The 15716-nt window shown below is 42.7% G+C and overlaps 1 protein-coding gene across 2 annotated transcripts in view; it reads right to left on the bottom strand.

Annotated features, from left to right (window-relative positions):
• Window positions 1-15596, bottom strand: part of shc4 (SHC adaptor protein 4) — a 49448-nt gene extending 33852 nt beyond the window's left edge. Inside the window, exon 1 of one of the 2 annotated variants that reach the window (XM_062963141.1) lies at window positions 12749-15596. In XM_062963141.1, coding sequence (XP_062819211.1) covers window positions 12749-13333 — 585 coding nt within the window. In that variant the 5' untranslated portion in view covers window positions 13334-15596. The remainder of the gene's footprint in view (window positions 1-12748) is intronic. The other variant, XM_003227628.4, reaches the window with a different exon arrangement.
• Window positions 15597-15716: the final 120 nt, after the last annotated feature.

Raw genomic sequence — 15716 nt, 5'->3', positions numbered from 1 at the left:
TGCTCTTTCATTTAAAAAGACGAAAACAAGAATGCATACAATTATTCCACAATCTCCCCATTTAAGTATATGCTAGAAACTGCCCTTTTGGGGAGGGAGGCTGTTTTCATAGACATGTATTAGAAACATATATACAGAATCATAGAGTTGGAAGAGACCTCGTGGGCCATTCAGTCCAACCCTCTGCCAAGAAGCAGGAAAATCATATCCAAGGCACCCCCGACAGATGGCCATCCAACCTCTGCTTAAAAGCCTCCAAAGAAGGGGCCTCCACCACACTCCAAAGCAGAGAGTTCCACTGGTGAACAGCTCTCACAGTGAGGAAGTTCTTCCTGATGTTCAGGTGGAATCTCCTTTCCTGTAGTTTGAAGCCATTGTTCCGCGTCCTAGTCTCCAGAGCAGCAGAAAACAAGCTTGCTCCCTCCTCCCGAGGACTTCCCTTCATGTACTTGTACATGGCTATCATGTCTCCTCTCAGCCTTCTCTTCTGCAGGCTAAACATGCCCAGCTCTTTAAGCCACTCTTCATAGGGCTTGTTTTCTAGACCCTTGATCATTTGAGTCGCCCTCATCTGGACACATCTTCCTTGAACTGCGGTGCCCAGAATTGGACACAGTGTGGTCCAACCAAGGCAGAATAGAGGGGCAGCATGACTTCTCTGGATCTAGACACTAGACTCCTATTGATGCAGTCCAAAATCCCATTGGCTTTTTTTGCTGCCGCATCACATTGTTGGCTCATGTTTAACTTGTTGTCCATGAGGACTCCAAGATCTTTTTCACACATACTGCTGTCGAGCCAGGCGTCCCCTACTCTGTACCATATAGGTAGAGTAAAGGTAAAGGTTTTCCCTTGACGTTAAGTCCAGTCGTGTCCAACTCTGGGGGTTGGTGCTCATCTCCATTTCTAAGATGAAGAGCCAGCGTTGTCTGTAGACACCTCCAAGGTCATGTGGCCGGCATGACTGTATGGAGCGCTGTTACTTCCCGCCGGAGCGATACATATTGATCTACTCACATTGGCATATCCTCGAAACGCTAGGTTGCCAGAAGCTGGGGCTAACAGCGGGCACTCACTCCGCTCCCCAGATTCAAACCATCAACCTTTCGGTCAGCAAGTTCAGCAGCTCAGTGGTTTAACCGCTGCGTCATCGGGCATATATAAAGAGCAAAAAATTGAATGACTCTTGTTGCTTCTGAAATAAATTACAAGCATAAGAGTCTGCAACTAGCTCCCCAGTCCCTGATGTAATTTAAAATAGGGAATGGAGCAGGGGACCATGCAAAAGTTCAAAATGTGGATGCAAAGAAATCCAAACGTCGCAAATCACACCTTTAAACCTTCTCTTGGAGATTAGATGTCTTTGATGAATCAAAATGTGCCATCTACACTCTGTAAAGCGTTGCAAGTGTTTTCCGTGTGTGTTGTGTTTTCTCTTCTCCTGCTAAGAGTCTTGGAAACCGGCTGGCTGAGCTTTGCCATCCTTGATGAAGCCACCGATTTGGAGGAGTAGGTGAGTCATAGGCTGAGATCATATGACTGTGAGTAAGATCACCCCGAACAGATGCGTGGGAAGCGGAACGGAGCAAAGAGGGGGGCAGAGGTGGAGGCAGGAGGGAAATCAAAACGGGGCTTTGCCATCAATTATCCTCCCGAGTGGAGTTAATCTTGATTACGGTTTCACTGAAGCCGCATTCACCTCCAGGCTGCAGTTGGCAGGCCTTAAGAGCATACTGTTTTAAGAGCAAGGGAAAGGGTTGGCCCAAAGACATGGTGTGGCCCGAGGCAGATCAATAAAGGATGCAGCCAAGCTGAATTGCATTATTCCCACATCAGTCCAAGATTTTGGCACAAGACAAAAACAAAAACCAAACCTACAGGTGCATCTCTGCATCCCTGGCAATCCAAGGAGAATAAAAGCAAATAAACATTTTCAATCCTTTTACGAAACTTCAAATGTGCTTTTCTCATCTTGCCTAATAGTAGGGTCAGCCAGGAGCCTCCGGTGGCCTAGGGGATAAAAGCCTCATGACTTGAAGGTTGGGTTGCTGACCTGAAGGCTGCCAGGTTCGAATCCCACCCGGGGAGAGCGCGGATGAGCTCCCTCTATCAGCTCCAGCTCCATGTGGGGACATGAGAGAAGACTCCCACAAAGATGGTAAAACATTGTCCCCTGGGCAACGTCCTTGCAGACGGCCAATTCTCTCACTCCAGAAACAACTCCGGTTGCTCCTGACACGAAAAAAAAAAAAGGTCAGGCCTGGAAAGCAATAGGAAAAAGGGCAACGCTGTCTGCAGAAGCCTCAATTTGGGGCAAAAAACAGAACTCTAAGAAAGTGAAGACAACTTTCAAGGCAAGCAAGATAGATATGCTGGATTTCGTATCACAAAATCACAAGTCGAACACTTCCCGAGTGTCTAGGACTGTGTGATGTATTTTCGGATGACGTGCGCAGATCCCAGTAGGGTGGCCTTTTGCAGTTGGCAGATCGTAATTTTGTCAATGTCAATTGTTTCCAAATGCCAGCTGAGATCTTTTGGCACAGCACCCAGTGTGCCAGCACGGCACCCAGTGTGCCGAAGTTGTTGTTGTTGTTATTATTATTATTATTATTATTATTATTATTATTATTAATGCAGTTTGACATCACTTTAACTGCCATGGTTTAACATTAAGGAATCCTGAGAGTTGTCGTTTCACACAGTGTTGAGCCTTCTCTGCCAAAGAGTGCAGATAATTCACCAAACTACCACTCCCAGGATTCCACAGCAATGAGCCATAGTAGTTAAAGTGGTGTCAAACTACATGAATTATATAGTGCACAGACACCCAGAATCTCAATTAATCTATCATCCTACTTTTAGGGGTGTATGTCGTGTGCAGTTTAGTGTTTAACTGTGCAAGCCACGGATCAATCGCAATAGCCAGGCCTCGGTGCCAGGTCAGTCACCCACAGGATGCCAAGGCGGATGACTCATCCGCCGTAATTACAAAGGAAGTGGCTGGAGCAGTTGCAACCCACTCTCTCTGTCCGTGTCTTTGATGCGATTTGGAGCTGCCAGGGTCTTTGAGCAGACACCTGTGCCTTGCGCGGTCCTCCCCGGATATAGTAATTAAACGTTTGCACCCAGTGCACCAGATCAAAAACAAGAGGGAGAAGCTAAAAATATCCCCCACCTCCTGAATCATAGATAAGTTGAAGAGGCACTGAGTCACTGAAGTTCATTTCCTTCCCAAGAGAAATCGGGATGCATGGAGAGGCACAGCCATGGGGCAGAAACAAGGCTGGGTCAACATTCAGAGGAGAAACCGCTATTTTCTAGACATATAAGGACTACATATTATGAGAAAGAAAGAGGGAAATGTAAACAGAAATAATAATCCTTTCAGGAGTCAAGGGAGCGTTTCACTTCCCGCTCTGCCATGCTTCTGATCTTGCAATGATTGCCCAAATGAAATATCGGAAATAAATAAATGGAAGGAGGTCGGATGTGCAAGGAAGAGCCTTGCTTTGGGGAAAAGTTAGATTTTTCCCCTCCCTACTTTATACATTGACTAGCTGTGCCCAGCCACGGATTGCTGTGGCGAAGTATGGTGGTATGGGAAATAAAGTATTGAGGAATTGGTGGTAATTAAGGTAAAGGGTAAAGGTTTTCCCCTGACATAAAGTCCATTATAAATGGGTTATATAGCTGTGTGGAAGGGCCTACACTGCCATATAATCCAGTTAAAATCAGATAATCTGTATCTTATAGGCAGTGTGGAAGAGGCCTAAGTGAGGCCTAACTCTGCCTGTCCCCTGGGCTGAGTGGGTTGCTAGGAGACCAAGTGGGCGGAGCTTAGCCTTCTAACTGGCAGCAATTGGATAAAAACATGTATTCCTCTCCCTCTAATTAGGACTTTATTTTTCTTTTCTTTTTATTGTATGAATGTAGAGGCATGGATGAGGAGTTGTGCTGCCAAGTTTAGTGTTTCTGGGATGTGTAGTTTTGTTGTTTTGTCCTAGGCTGAAATTTCATTACTCTTTTATATATATATAGATAGATTGCACATCATGAAAAGTACTGTACAAACCCAGAATTCACTACAGAGAAGGGATCCCCCAAAGAAGAGCCCACTACAAAATATAATCCAATAATACAAACTATAAGACAGTATTTCATATATATGTTATAGTCATGGAACATTCAATTTTAGGATTTTAGAGGTTCAAATTATACTAAATGATTCAAAATCCACGTCTCTAAACCAAAATCATTCTTATATAGGAAAGGCGAGAATTCCTAAAGCAGAATCCAAAGCAATATAATCAATATATTACAACTACATATGTTCATAGACAGCATACCTCTTATACTCAAGGTTTGTGAGTCCAATAACATACAAAGTTCATGTTCCACATAGAAGACTGTACATTCAAATCCATATGGCCACGTTTGTAAATCCTTTTTGAGTCCAAAATTTTAAATAAATCCAAAGTTTATAACCATCCACGACCGGTTTCGGCTGTGTGGTAGTTTATGAAGTACAGAAAACCTAGAATAGCCAATTTTCCACTATAGCAAGTTCTTCAAGTAAAGTAAAGATTATTTACTTTACTTGAAGTAAAGTAATTCCTACTGGTTGTTAGGAATTGTGGGACTTGAAGTCCAAAACACCCGGACGGCCCAAGTTTGCCCATGCTGAAACCGACTGAGCTTAATGGAAAAAATAATACCGTTGGAGAAGTATAACTAGGAATGAGTAGGAATGAGTGCCAAGTTGGAGGAGGACAGCCGCATCTCCTTAGCATCGTGGCTGCTGTTCTTCCCCTCCCACCACATTTAACAGCAGAGATAAAAATATCCGAGGCACGAGCCTGCATGTTCTAAATATGGAAAAATGTCTTGTTTTGGATCAACGTTTTCTTTAAGATCTTCTCACTTGTGCTTCAAAGCTGTGATGTGCAACCTTACAACTCCTTCTTCTGTTCAACTCTAAAAATAGCCAGAGATTTAGGCCTAAATTCAATTGTTAGTTCCAAAGAAGATGCAGTTGGCACTTCACATTTGCAGGTATAACTTTTACAGATCTCATTATTCATAGGTTTGAATCATATGATATCTCTATGACACACTGCTTCTTAAACTGAGGCTCCCAACCCCAAATGGGATCTCCTTTGATTAGTGTTAAAGTAAAGGTAAAGGTTTTCCCCTGATGTTAAGTCCAGTCATGTCCAACTCTGGGGGTTGCTGCTCATCTCAATTTCTAAGCTGAAGAGCTGGCGTTGTCCGTAGACACCTCCAAGGTCATGTGGCCATTGGCATGACTGCATGAATGCCGTTACCTTCCCACCAGAGCGGTACCTATTGATCTACTCACATTTGCATGTTTTCGAACTGCTAGGTTGGCAGAAGCTGGAGCTAACAGCGGGCGCTCACTCCGTTCCCCGGATTTGAACCTGGGACCTTTCGGTCTGCAAGTTCAGCAGCTCAGCGCTTTAACACACTGAGCCACCGGAGGCTCCTGAAAAATATTGGGAACAGTAAAAGTTTTCTTAATGCCACCTAGTGACTGTTTTAGGCATTTGCATGAATGTGTTGTGCAGGGTTTACAGTGGACTCTGCAGCAAATGCTTCAGCTGTACTTCATAAATAGTACCATTTATACTGTTTAGCAAGCCTTGAAAGTGCTGATTTGTCACCAGTAAATTTTTTATTTTTATACCTATTTTATATACTTATATATCTAGAGTTGTGTGCAAATTTCTTGGGCGAGAAGGGGTCCTGAGTGGGAAAGGTTTAAGAGGCCTTGCTCTAGCACACCTCTGTGGTCATCTTCTGATGAAACAAAAACATTTATAGCACTATTCTTCTTACAAGGCTTACTACTGAAAGCCATAAATCCAGGGAACATTTTCCATAGTGTCTGGATTAATTTTGTTCTGCAGCCTTACTCTGCAATAGCCTGTTGTAATATAGGTAAAGGTAAAGATTTTCCCCTGACGTTAAGTCCAGTCATGTCTGACTCTGGGGGTTGGTGCTCATCTCCATTTCTAAGCCGAAGAGCCGGCGTTGTCCATATTTATGTATTTATTTACAGTATTTATATTCCGCCCTTCTCACCCTGAAGGGGACTCAGGGCGGATTACAATGAACACATATATGGCAAACATTCAATGCCAACAGACAAACAACATTCAGTTTTAGACAGACACAGAGGCATTTTAACATCTTTCCAGGTTCACGATTCCGGCAACAGGGGGAGCTGTTGCTTCACCGTCCATTGGTGGCTGTTCTTCCTCTTCTTTTCCTTGTGAGCAGTTTTATGGTGTTGTAGATTAGTTAAATTAGCCTCCCGCATAAAGCGTACCTAAATTTTCCCTACTTGACAGATGCAACTGTCTTTCGGGGCTGCTAGGTCAACAGCAAGCCGGGGCTATTTTTTTTTTTAATGGTTGGAGGCTTAACCCGACCCGGGCTTTGAACTCATGACCTCTCAGTCATGACACCTCCAAGGTCATGTGGCCACTGGCATGACTGCATGGAGCGCTGTTACCTTCCCGCCGGAATGGTACCTATTGATCTACTCACATTTGCATGTTTTCGAACTGCTAGGTTGGCAGGAGCTGGAGCTAACAGCGGGCGCTCAATCCGCTCCTGGGATTTGAACCTGGCACCTTTCAGTCTGCAAGTTCAGCAGCTCAGCGCTTTAACGCACTTCGCCACCGGGACCATTTTTTGTTTGGTCAAATCTTTGTGTATAAGGTCACAAATATAAACCATCTGTGGAATTTCCCATAAAGAGATGGCATCCGGTAGGCTAGCTAACTTTATTTGAATATGCTCTCTCTCTTCCACTTCCTGGCAGAGGAAATGTCTTGCTGCATCAATGATTTCTCGAGAACCACATTTTCCACACCTGACCTGTCTTAGCCGTACACCTATTTGCCTGTGCATTGCATTCTGTTTTTCTATCAATACAGAGAACAGGATGTTTGTTTTAAAACCTTTCACAATAGCTCTGGATCACATACCCTCCAACATTCCCAATTTGGCAGCGACATTCACTGTTTAGTGCCCTTGCCAAGAATCTCAGGCAAAAGCAAACTGCTGTGCATGCTTTTACCTTGTGTGTTCTTACTTATTAATACTAGTTGCCCATCTTGACCACAATTCTGATGTTCCTTAACCATGTATGTCCCCTTCTTCACCTTTGGTATGCAACAGGCTAGTTAAGAGAAATGGGAATAAGGAGAAGGGAATAGCCAAGAGAAACAAGAGAAACAGCAAAAAGGATGCCTCTCTGCAGCCTCTACCACCTGAAGTTGTGGATACATTCTGCGTTAATACAGTAGAGTCTCACTTATCCAAGCTAAATGGGCCGGCAGAAGCTTGGATAAGCAAATATCTTGGATAATAAGGACGGATTAAGGAAAAGCTTATTAGGACTGACCCTGCAGATATCCCAGCATTGTCTGACTGGTAGGATCATAGGTAGATGTTATGATCCGATAGAATCATAGAGTTGGAAGAAACCTCATGGGCCATCCTGTTCAACCCCAATCTGCCAAGAAGCAGGATACATTGCATTCAAAGCATCCCAACAGATGGCAATACAGCCTCTGCTTAAAAGCCTCCAAAGAAGGAGCCTCCATCATTCTCTGCAGCAGGGAGTTCCACTGCTGAACAGCTCTCACAGTGAGGGGGGTTCTTCCTAATGTTCACGTGGAATTTCCTTTGCTGTAGTTTGAAGCCACTGTTCCACGTCCTAGTCTCTAGGGCAGTGATGGCCAACCTATGACACGCGTGTCAGCACTGACACGCCTAGCCATTTTTGCTGCCACGCTGCCACATGCAGATTGATTGGATGACTATGTCTTTTGTGGCCAAATTTGGTGTGATTTGGTCCAGTGGTTTTGTTGTTTACTCCATGGGAATTATGCACATTACATATATATATATATATATATATATATATATATATATATATATATATATACACACACACACACACACACACACACACACACACACACACACACATATATATATATATATACACACATACATACACACACACACACACTAGCTGTGCCCGGCCACGCGTTGCTGTGGCGAAGTCTGGTGGTAAGGGAAATAAAGTATTGAGGAATTGGTGGTAGTTAAGGTCAAGGGTAAAGGTTTTCCCTTGATGGAGCTTATAATAATAATAATAATAATAATAATAATAATAATAATAATAATAATAACAACTTTATTTTTATACCCCACCTCTATCTCCCCAAAGGGGACTCAGGGCAGCTTACATGGGGCCAAGCCCGAATAAAAACAACAGCAGTACAAAACACAGCAATAGACAAAAACATGCACAATTAAAAAAATTTAAACATTAGCCAATAAAAAACAAGAACTAATAAAAACATGGATTAAAACGGAGAGATTGTAAAAGTAGACTGGGTAAGGTGCACCATATAAATATTGTAAACACGAGGTGACTGATAAAGTGCTGCAAATTCTTGGAAGCTTAGCCTTCTAACTGGCAGCAATTGGATAAAAACAATTATTCCTCTCCCTCTAATTAGGACTTTATTTTTCTTTTCTTTTTGTTGTATGAACACAGAGGCATGGATGAGGGGCTGTGCTGCCAAGTTTAGTGTTTCTGGGATGTGTCGTTTTGTTGTTTTGTCCTAGGCCAAAATTTCATTACCATATATATATATATATATATATATATATATATATATATATATATATATATATAATTATTATATCATTCTATTATTATTCTATTATTATTATTATAGTATATCATCATATTATTACAGTAGAGTCTCACTTATCCAAGCCTCGCTTATCCAAGTTTCTGGATTATCCAAGCCATTTTTGTAGTCAATGTTTTCAATATATCGTGATATTTTGGTGCTAAATTCGTAAATACAGTAATTACAACATAACATTACTGCGTATAGAACTGCTTAATTTGTAAAATCATAACCTAATTTGATGTTTAATAGGCTTTTCCTTAATTCCTCCTTATTATCCAAGTTATTCACTTATCCAAGCTTCTGCCGGCCCATTTAGCTTGGATAAGTGAGACTCTACTATACTATTATATTATTATTATATTATTCATGACTACATTGAAACTAGAATAGAAAGAAGCGTGGAAACTGCAAGAGGTACCATAGATTGTTGTACATGGAAATAATGGTTGTAAATAGTTTTTGATTTATTAAATACAGTTATATATTACAATAATACATTTTTGTTATTTAAACTATACATATTGTGAAATTATGGGGTTTTTTCTCAAAGTGACACACCACCCAAGTCATGCTAGGTTTTTTGGTGAATTTTGACACACCAAGCGCAAAAGGTTGCCCATCATTGCTCTAGGAGGAGTAGCAAGCCATAGCAATATAAATATAAAAAAACAACCACGAAATGCCTTCAAAAATGCTTAGCAGGACATTACGATTAATCATCTTACTGCAGGCAGCAAAATAACAATGAATACAGTGTTTTCCAAGTTTACAGCTCACTGAGGATTAAGTTTCAGTGCTAAAAGCAAGTCTGTCTCCAGTCTGTAAATGGCAACTTGCCTAGTCACTTCTTCCCAAAATAAATTCAGCACCATGGACAAGTTTGGACTTAAACCTGGAGAGGATTTGCTCCTCTGCCATTAAAACCCCTCACTTATAATGCATAGCTAATGAACTTGCAAATATCATTTCGGAGGAAACATAATTGGATATCATAACCAGAATGGCTAGCACTCAGACAAAAACATTTTTATTTAGGCAGGCTTTTAAAGAATTATAATAATTCTTTATTTTTATTATTGTGCTTATTTATTTAAAACGGCGCTCCATGCAGTCATGCCGGCCACATGACCTGGAGATGTCTATGGACAAAGCCGGCTATTCAGCTTAGAAATGGAGATGAGCACCAACACCCAGAGTCGTTCACGACTGGACTTAATGTCAGAGGAAACCTTTACCTTTACCTTATTTATACCCCACTTTCTCTCTCCAATAACTGCTGCTTAAGCTATGGTCATATTGCAGAAGCATTCTCTCCTGACGTTTCACCCACATCTATGGAAGGAATTGTCAGAGGTTGTGAGGTCTGTGCTAGTTTATTTTCCCTTTTCCTCTAGGCCTTGTTTACATGACAACCTGGTAGGAGATGATGGCTAGATCGACACTGCCGAATAATGCAGTTTAAACTGCATAATATGGTCAGTGCAGACCCATATCGTTCAGTTCAAACGGCATCACATGGATGAGCAATCTTGGGCCCTCCAGGTGTTTTGGACTTCAACTCTCACAATCCCTAACAGCCTCAGGCCCTTTCCTTTCCCCTCTCAGCCACATAAGCTATGGCCATATTGCGGAAGCATTCTCTCCTGATGTTTCACCCACATCTATGGCAGGAATCGTCAGAGATTGTGAGGTCTGTGCTAGTTTATTTTCCCTTTTCCTCTAGGCCTTGTTTACATGACAACCTGGTAGGAGATGATGGCTAGATCGACACTGCTAAACAATGCAGTTTAAACTGCATAATATGGTCAGTGCAGACCCATATCGTTCAGTTCAAACTGCATTACATGGGTGAGCAAACTTGGGCCTTCCAGGTGTTTTGGACTTCAACTCTCACCATTACTAACAGCCTAAGCAGCTGAGAAGGAAAAGAAAAGGGCCTGAGGCTGTTAGGAATGGTGGGAGTTGAAGTCCGTAAACACCTGGAAGGCCCATGTTTGCCCATGCTTGGTCTACACAGACCATATCATGCAATTCAAAGAGTGCAAACCCAGCCAAAGATAAGAACAGTTTGCTGATGCTGGATTTATTCATAAAGTAAGCAAGCTACAGTAAGGCCTCGGGGATAAAAGGACCCAAATTGCAAGATAAAATAAAATAAACCAACAGTCGAATTGTTTGCATTTTCAAATGCTACCAGACCTTTTCAACCTGAGAGAGTTGAGGCACACGGCACGATTGGATCCAGCCCTAGGGACGGATGTTGCATCTCCTTGCTTTTCATCACGTGTTTCACGGAGGCACATGGACACACATGGAGAGGGAAGGTGGGGTGGCACAGGGACACGGAGGTCTCAGGCCCTACACAGATGGTCTAGCAATGAGATGCAAGGGAAGAAAACAAAACACACCTGCTTCACCCTTTCCAAAGGCACGGGATGGAGATGAATTGCAAAATGCAACCCAGGGACAGTGTCGATCTAATGCAGGAGAAGGGGGCATCCTACCCAATTACATTTCCCTTCAGTCCTCTTGTTTCTAACCCTCCAGAGAGTTAGATACTTGAAAATTATTCATAGCTGGAACCGTCATATTTGCATTCTCTTGATCACTTCGCCTGCCTTTTTCTTTGCATGCCTGAATTATATTTCTAAATGCTTGGCTCGAATGTTCAGTTGCTGCAAAGCTAAACATTTGGGGGACTGAAGAGACATTTCCTCAGGGAGGCAGAATTTTTATTTTCATGTGAAAATGCTTTAATTCTATCCTCCTTCATAATAGCTATACTCCTTCACTAGGGCCAGTTTATTGAAAGAGAACATATTATTCCAACCCATGCTAGCCTGCACCAGCATGCTTTTTATTTTGTCTTACAAAACATCTGTCTCAGAGCGCGGTTATTTTCTTAAGATCATGTATGACACCTTTGTGGTTACATTACCCACAACAGGTAACTCGAATGCAATAGCACACTGACTAGGGATGTACATCTGTTTTAAAAATAACTGTATCCCCCCACGTTTTCCTTCACTGAGTCCTGCCTCACGTTTGTACACACGCAGCACACGGGGTTGTGGGTGGCATGTGCTTTTTTTTCATTCATGAATAACAAAAATACCCAGGAGTCGCATGGGTTTTCCTATTCCCCACCACTAGTTTATGTAGTATATTTCTAACCAGATACTTAACCTAGGACAGGCAAATACAAACACAATGGCAGCAGAGTACCAGGTAAGATACTGAACCAAGAAATCATTCAAAAATCCCAGATCCACAAGGTGACTTTATGGCAAGACCACAATCAATTTCCACCTGTAATGTGGAGATATTTTTTTGCATTTTTTTTTTTTTTGCAGAATGGTTACAAAGATCGAGACAGAAATAGAGTTGCTTTGAGCACTGACATACAGTGGGGCTGTTATAAACACTCTTCCAAAATAAGTATTATATTAAGGCATGCAAGTGTGACTACTGCAATATAGTCTGAGCCTTGCCACATGCACAATGGAGGACCTTCTTAGAGCAAGACCAGAGGCACTCCAAGTGGCCAGCCACTGGTCAAAAGACATTTAGTATAATGGCAATTTTTTTAAAACTTTGTTTTGTTTTAAAATACATTACAACTGTACCCTTGGTTCACTTCTGATACAATAAATAAATACAGTAGAGTCTCACTTATCCAATATAAACAGGCCGGCAGAACAGTTGGATAATAAGGAGAGATTAAGGAGAAGCCTATTAAACATCCAATTAGGTTATGATTTTACAAATTAAGCACCAAAACATCAAGTTATACAACAAATTTGGCAGAAAAAGTAGTTCAATATGCAGTAATGCTATGTAGTAATTACTGTATTTACGAATTTAGCACCAAAATATCACAATGTCTTGAAAACACTGACTACAAAAATGCGTTGGATAATCCAAAACGTTGGATAAGTGAGACTCTACTGTACTATTAAGTTATAATATTTTTTTAAAGGCAAGGAAAAGAAACGACTTACCCGGACGGTGTACGATATCCCAGCTTCCAAACGCGATTCACCCTTGTGTCCGAGATCTTTGTCCAGTTTCGATAGGATGGCAGAGTCTTCAGAGCTCAGCAAGAAACTGTCCCCTTGGAGGTTTGGGTTCGCCTTGGGGGTCTTCTCGTCGCTCCGCGAATGCGAAGTGGAGAGGCAGGTGGACGAATTGATGTCCGGCAAGGCTGGGCTGGCTGGGACGGTTGTGCATTCTGTGAGCTTGATCCTCGGCACCTCTTTAGTCCGTAGGCAGAAGTTCTTGAAGCTCGGGAGAGCAGAAGGGTTGGCCAGCTTAATGTTAGCCATGCGAGGTATCAGAGTCCCCAAAGCCAGGGAGCTGTTCGGGGTGCCGATGGCAACCTCTTCGATGGGGATGTTGGGTGCCGAGGCTGGAGAGGATGCCGAGGCTTTGAGGTGGAGAGGACCGCCGTGTGCATCTTCCTCCAACGGTGTGACGGACTCATTCCTGAAACGACTGTACTTTGCCCTGTGAAGCATCCCTGGGTCTCTTGCCAGTCCTACATACAGTATGTGTCCACTGAGGCTTTGTGGAACGCGTTCTCTCATAGCCTTCCAAGTTCTGTCGCCGGGTGCCTTTCCCCTCCTAAGTCAGCTTCCTTCTTATGAATGAAAGAAAGTAATAAGGAATTAAGCAAAGCAGAACAATTTTGAACAGGAAGAAGAAGAGAGCAGGTCGGTTCACCAGCGGTGTTCTCGACGGTTTCTCGAGCGGCTTCCTCCTTTCAATAAACCCAGTTTCGTTATGTCCTGACATCTGGCTCTTTGGAATTAAATCTAAATGAAACACAGATGCAGGTAAACTCAAGAAAGCTGCAGCTGTTTAATCTGAAAAGCTGTTCTCGGTCGGTCGTAACACTGGCAAGCAAGCTCTGAATTGCCCTCAGCTATGAACACTCACTGCCATATTCCTGTATCGTTAAACACAGTAAAGCTCTGACGGCAGTTAACAAATAAAACAAAATAGAGAAACTGTACTTTGTGCCCTGAAAGAGACAGCAGAAACATGTCTACGACAATTAGAGATTTTTTTCCCCTCTACAAAATAAAAGCCCCAAACCTTTATACTCTTGAACTGCTCTGCTGTAGGAAAATATTGTTAATTTGCAATTTCAAAGCAATTTAAACGTAGGTGGGGAAATCCCATGTAGCTGATGCTCGGTTTCTGTTGATAAGAACCTAGCTGATTCTGAAAAGATCCCCTTAGCACTGAAATCTCCCCCCAAAATAGTCCTCGTAGATTTATGATCCGGCAGAACTGGGCTTCAGGTTGTCCGAAGCACGATCTTATGAATGAAAAGATTCTCGGGAAACGTCTCTGGCAGCCTTTTTGAGTCATCTGTAGATTTTCCTCAATCTCCAGGTCATGGCAGCTTATTTCTGTGAAAGATGAGAGAGAATGTTGCCGTTTTTATGAATGAAGTTTTCTGAATGAATTTCGCTGTGTGCAAGCTAAATAAATCTGTGAATGAAGCCGAGAATGGCTGGAACTGACTGACAGTCCCAGGGGTGTTTAATTCTCCACCAATCAGGAGGAAGCCCAGTGACTCATGCACCATAAATATACTAAACTAGTAGCCATGCAAAATGTGACTTTTGGTGAAAGGGGCAGTTCTTAATGTACTGCTAGGTAGTGAATGGATGAAGACATCAATCATTACCATGCCAATAGATCTAATTCATTCCCGTTGAGGAAAAAACAGCATGTCGCTTGTGTGAGTATGTGCATGTGTGCTGTTATTTCTGCAATGCAGCATGAGAGGGTTGGAAAGGCAGGGGGGGGTGAAGCGAGAAGAAAAATCTTTTGCAATTCTGGGGCGAGGAGGGAAGCGGCGATGCACTGTTTTTAGAAACCGAGCCTCTCTTTATTGACTCCCTGCTCGATATCTAATGGCACTTCCTGTGCCGATCAAATTTACTCTGAAGGCACAATAAAAACTGCAAAGGAGTGAGCACACAGGAAGCGGAGATCTGAGTAGGCAATACAATAAAGTACATCGCATCCTCTCTCATACTGCAAACCATTAGGGAGGAATTCAAAACTGTAACAAGCAGAAGGGGGCTGCTCTGAGGTTTTAATGCCCCTTGTTATAAACGCGCTGGGGGTGATGTGCATTTTAAAAAACACTTTGCTTTCGTGCTGGAGGAAAAAAAGAGCTTCATTTAATTATAAACATGAGGGTTTTTTTTCAGTGTCTATTCTTATTTTGCATGTTTTACATTTCATACATACACAACCATAATCCAACACATCGTAAATGTGGCAGGGCTCAGGTTGCGTTGCAGTAAGTGGTCTGTGGTTTGGTCTCCACACTCGCATGCCATGGACTCCACTTTGTGGTCCCATTTCTTGAGATTGACTCTGCATCTCGTGGTACCAGAGCACAGTCTGTTCAGAGCCTTCCACGTTGCCCAGTCTTCTATGTGTCCAGGAGGGAGTTCCCCATACAGTATCAGTCACTGATTGAGGTTCCAGGCTTTAACCTGCCACTTTTGGACTCTCGCTTGCTGAGGTGTTCCTGAGAGTATCTGGGTGGATCTTAGGAAGCTGTTTCTTGATTTAAATCATTGGCATGCTGGCTGATATCCTAACAGAGGATGGACCGGAGATGTCAATGCCTTGGTCCTTTCATTGCTGGCTGCTGCTTCCCGACAGATGTCAGGTGGTGCAATCCTGGCTAAAGAGTATAATTTCTCCAGCAGTGTTGGGTGCAGACAAATTCATATAATATTCATACACAAAAGGAGGGCCAGGGAGCTGTATTATCAGTTCAAGGTGATTTGAGGATATCTGTGCCTCTGGTAGCACAGTGTGTTAAAGCGCTGAGCTGCTGAACTTGCAGACCAAAAGGTCCCAGGTTTAAATCCCGGGAGCGGAATGAGCACCCACTGTTAGCCCCAGCTCCTGCCAACCTAGCAGTTCGAAAACATG

This window comes from Anolis carolinensis, unplaced genomic scaffold, assembly GCF_035594765.1.
Source record: "Anolis carolinensis isolate JA03-04 unplaced genomic scaffold, rAnoCar3.1.pri scaffold_11, whole genome shotgun sequence".
Lineage (NCBI taxonomy): Eukaryota > Metazoa > Chordata > Lepidosauria > Squamata > Dactyloidae > Anolis > Anolis carolinensis.
This window is presented reverse-complemented; position numbering and strand designations above follow the sequence as displayed.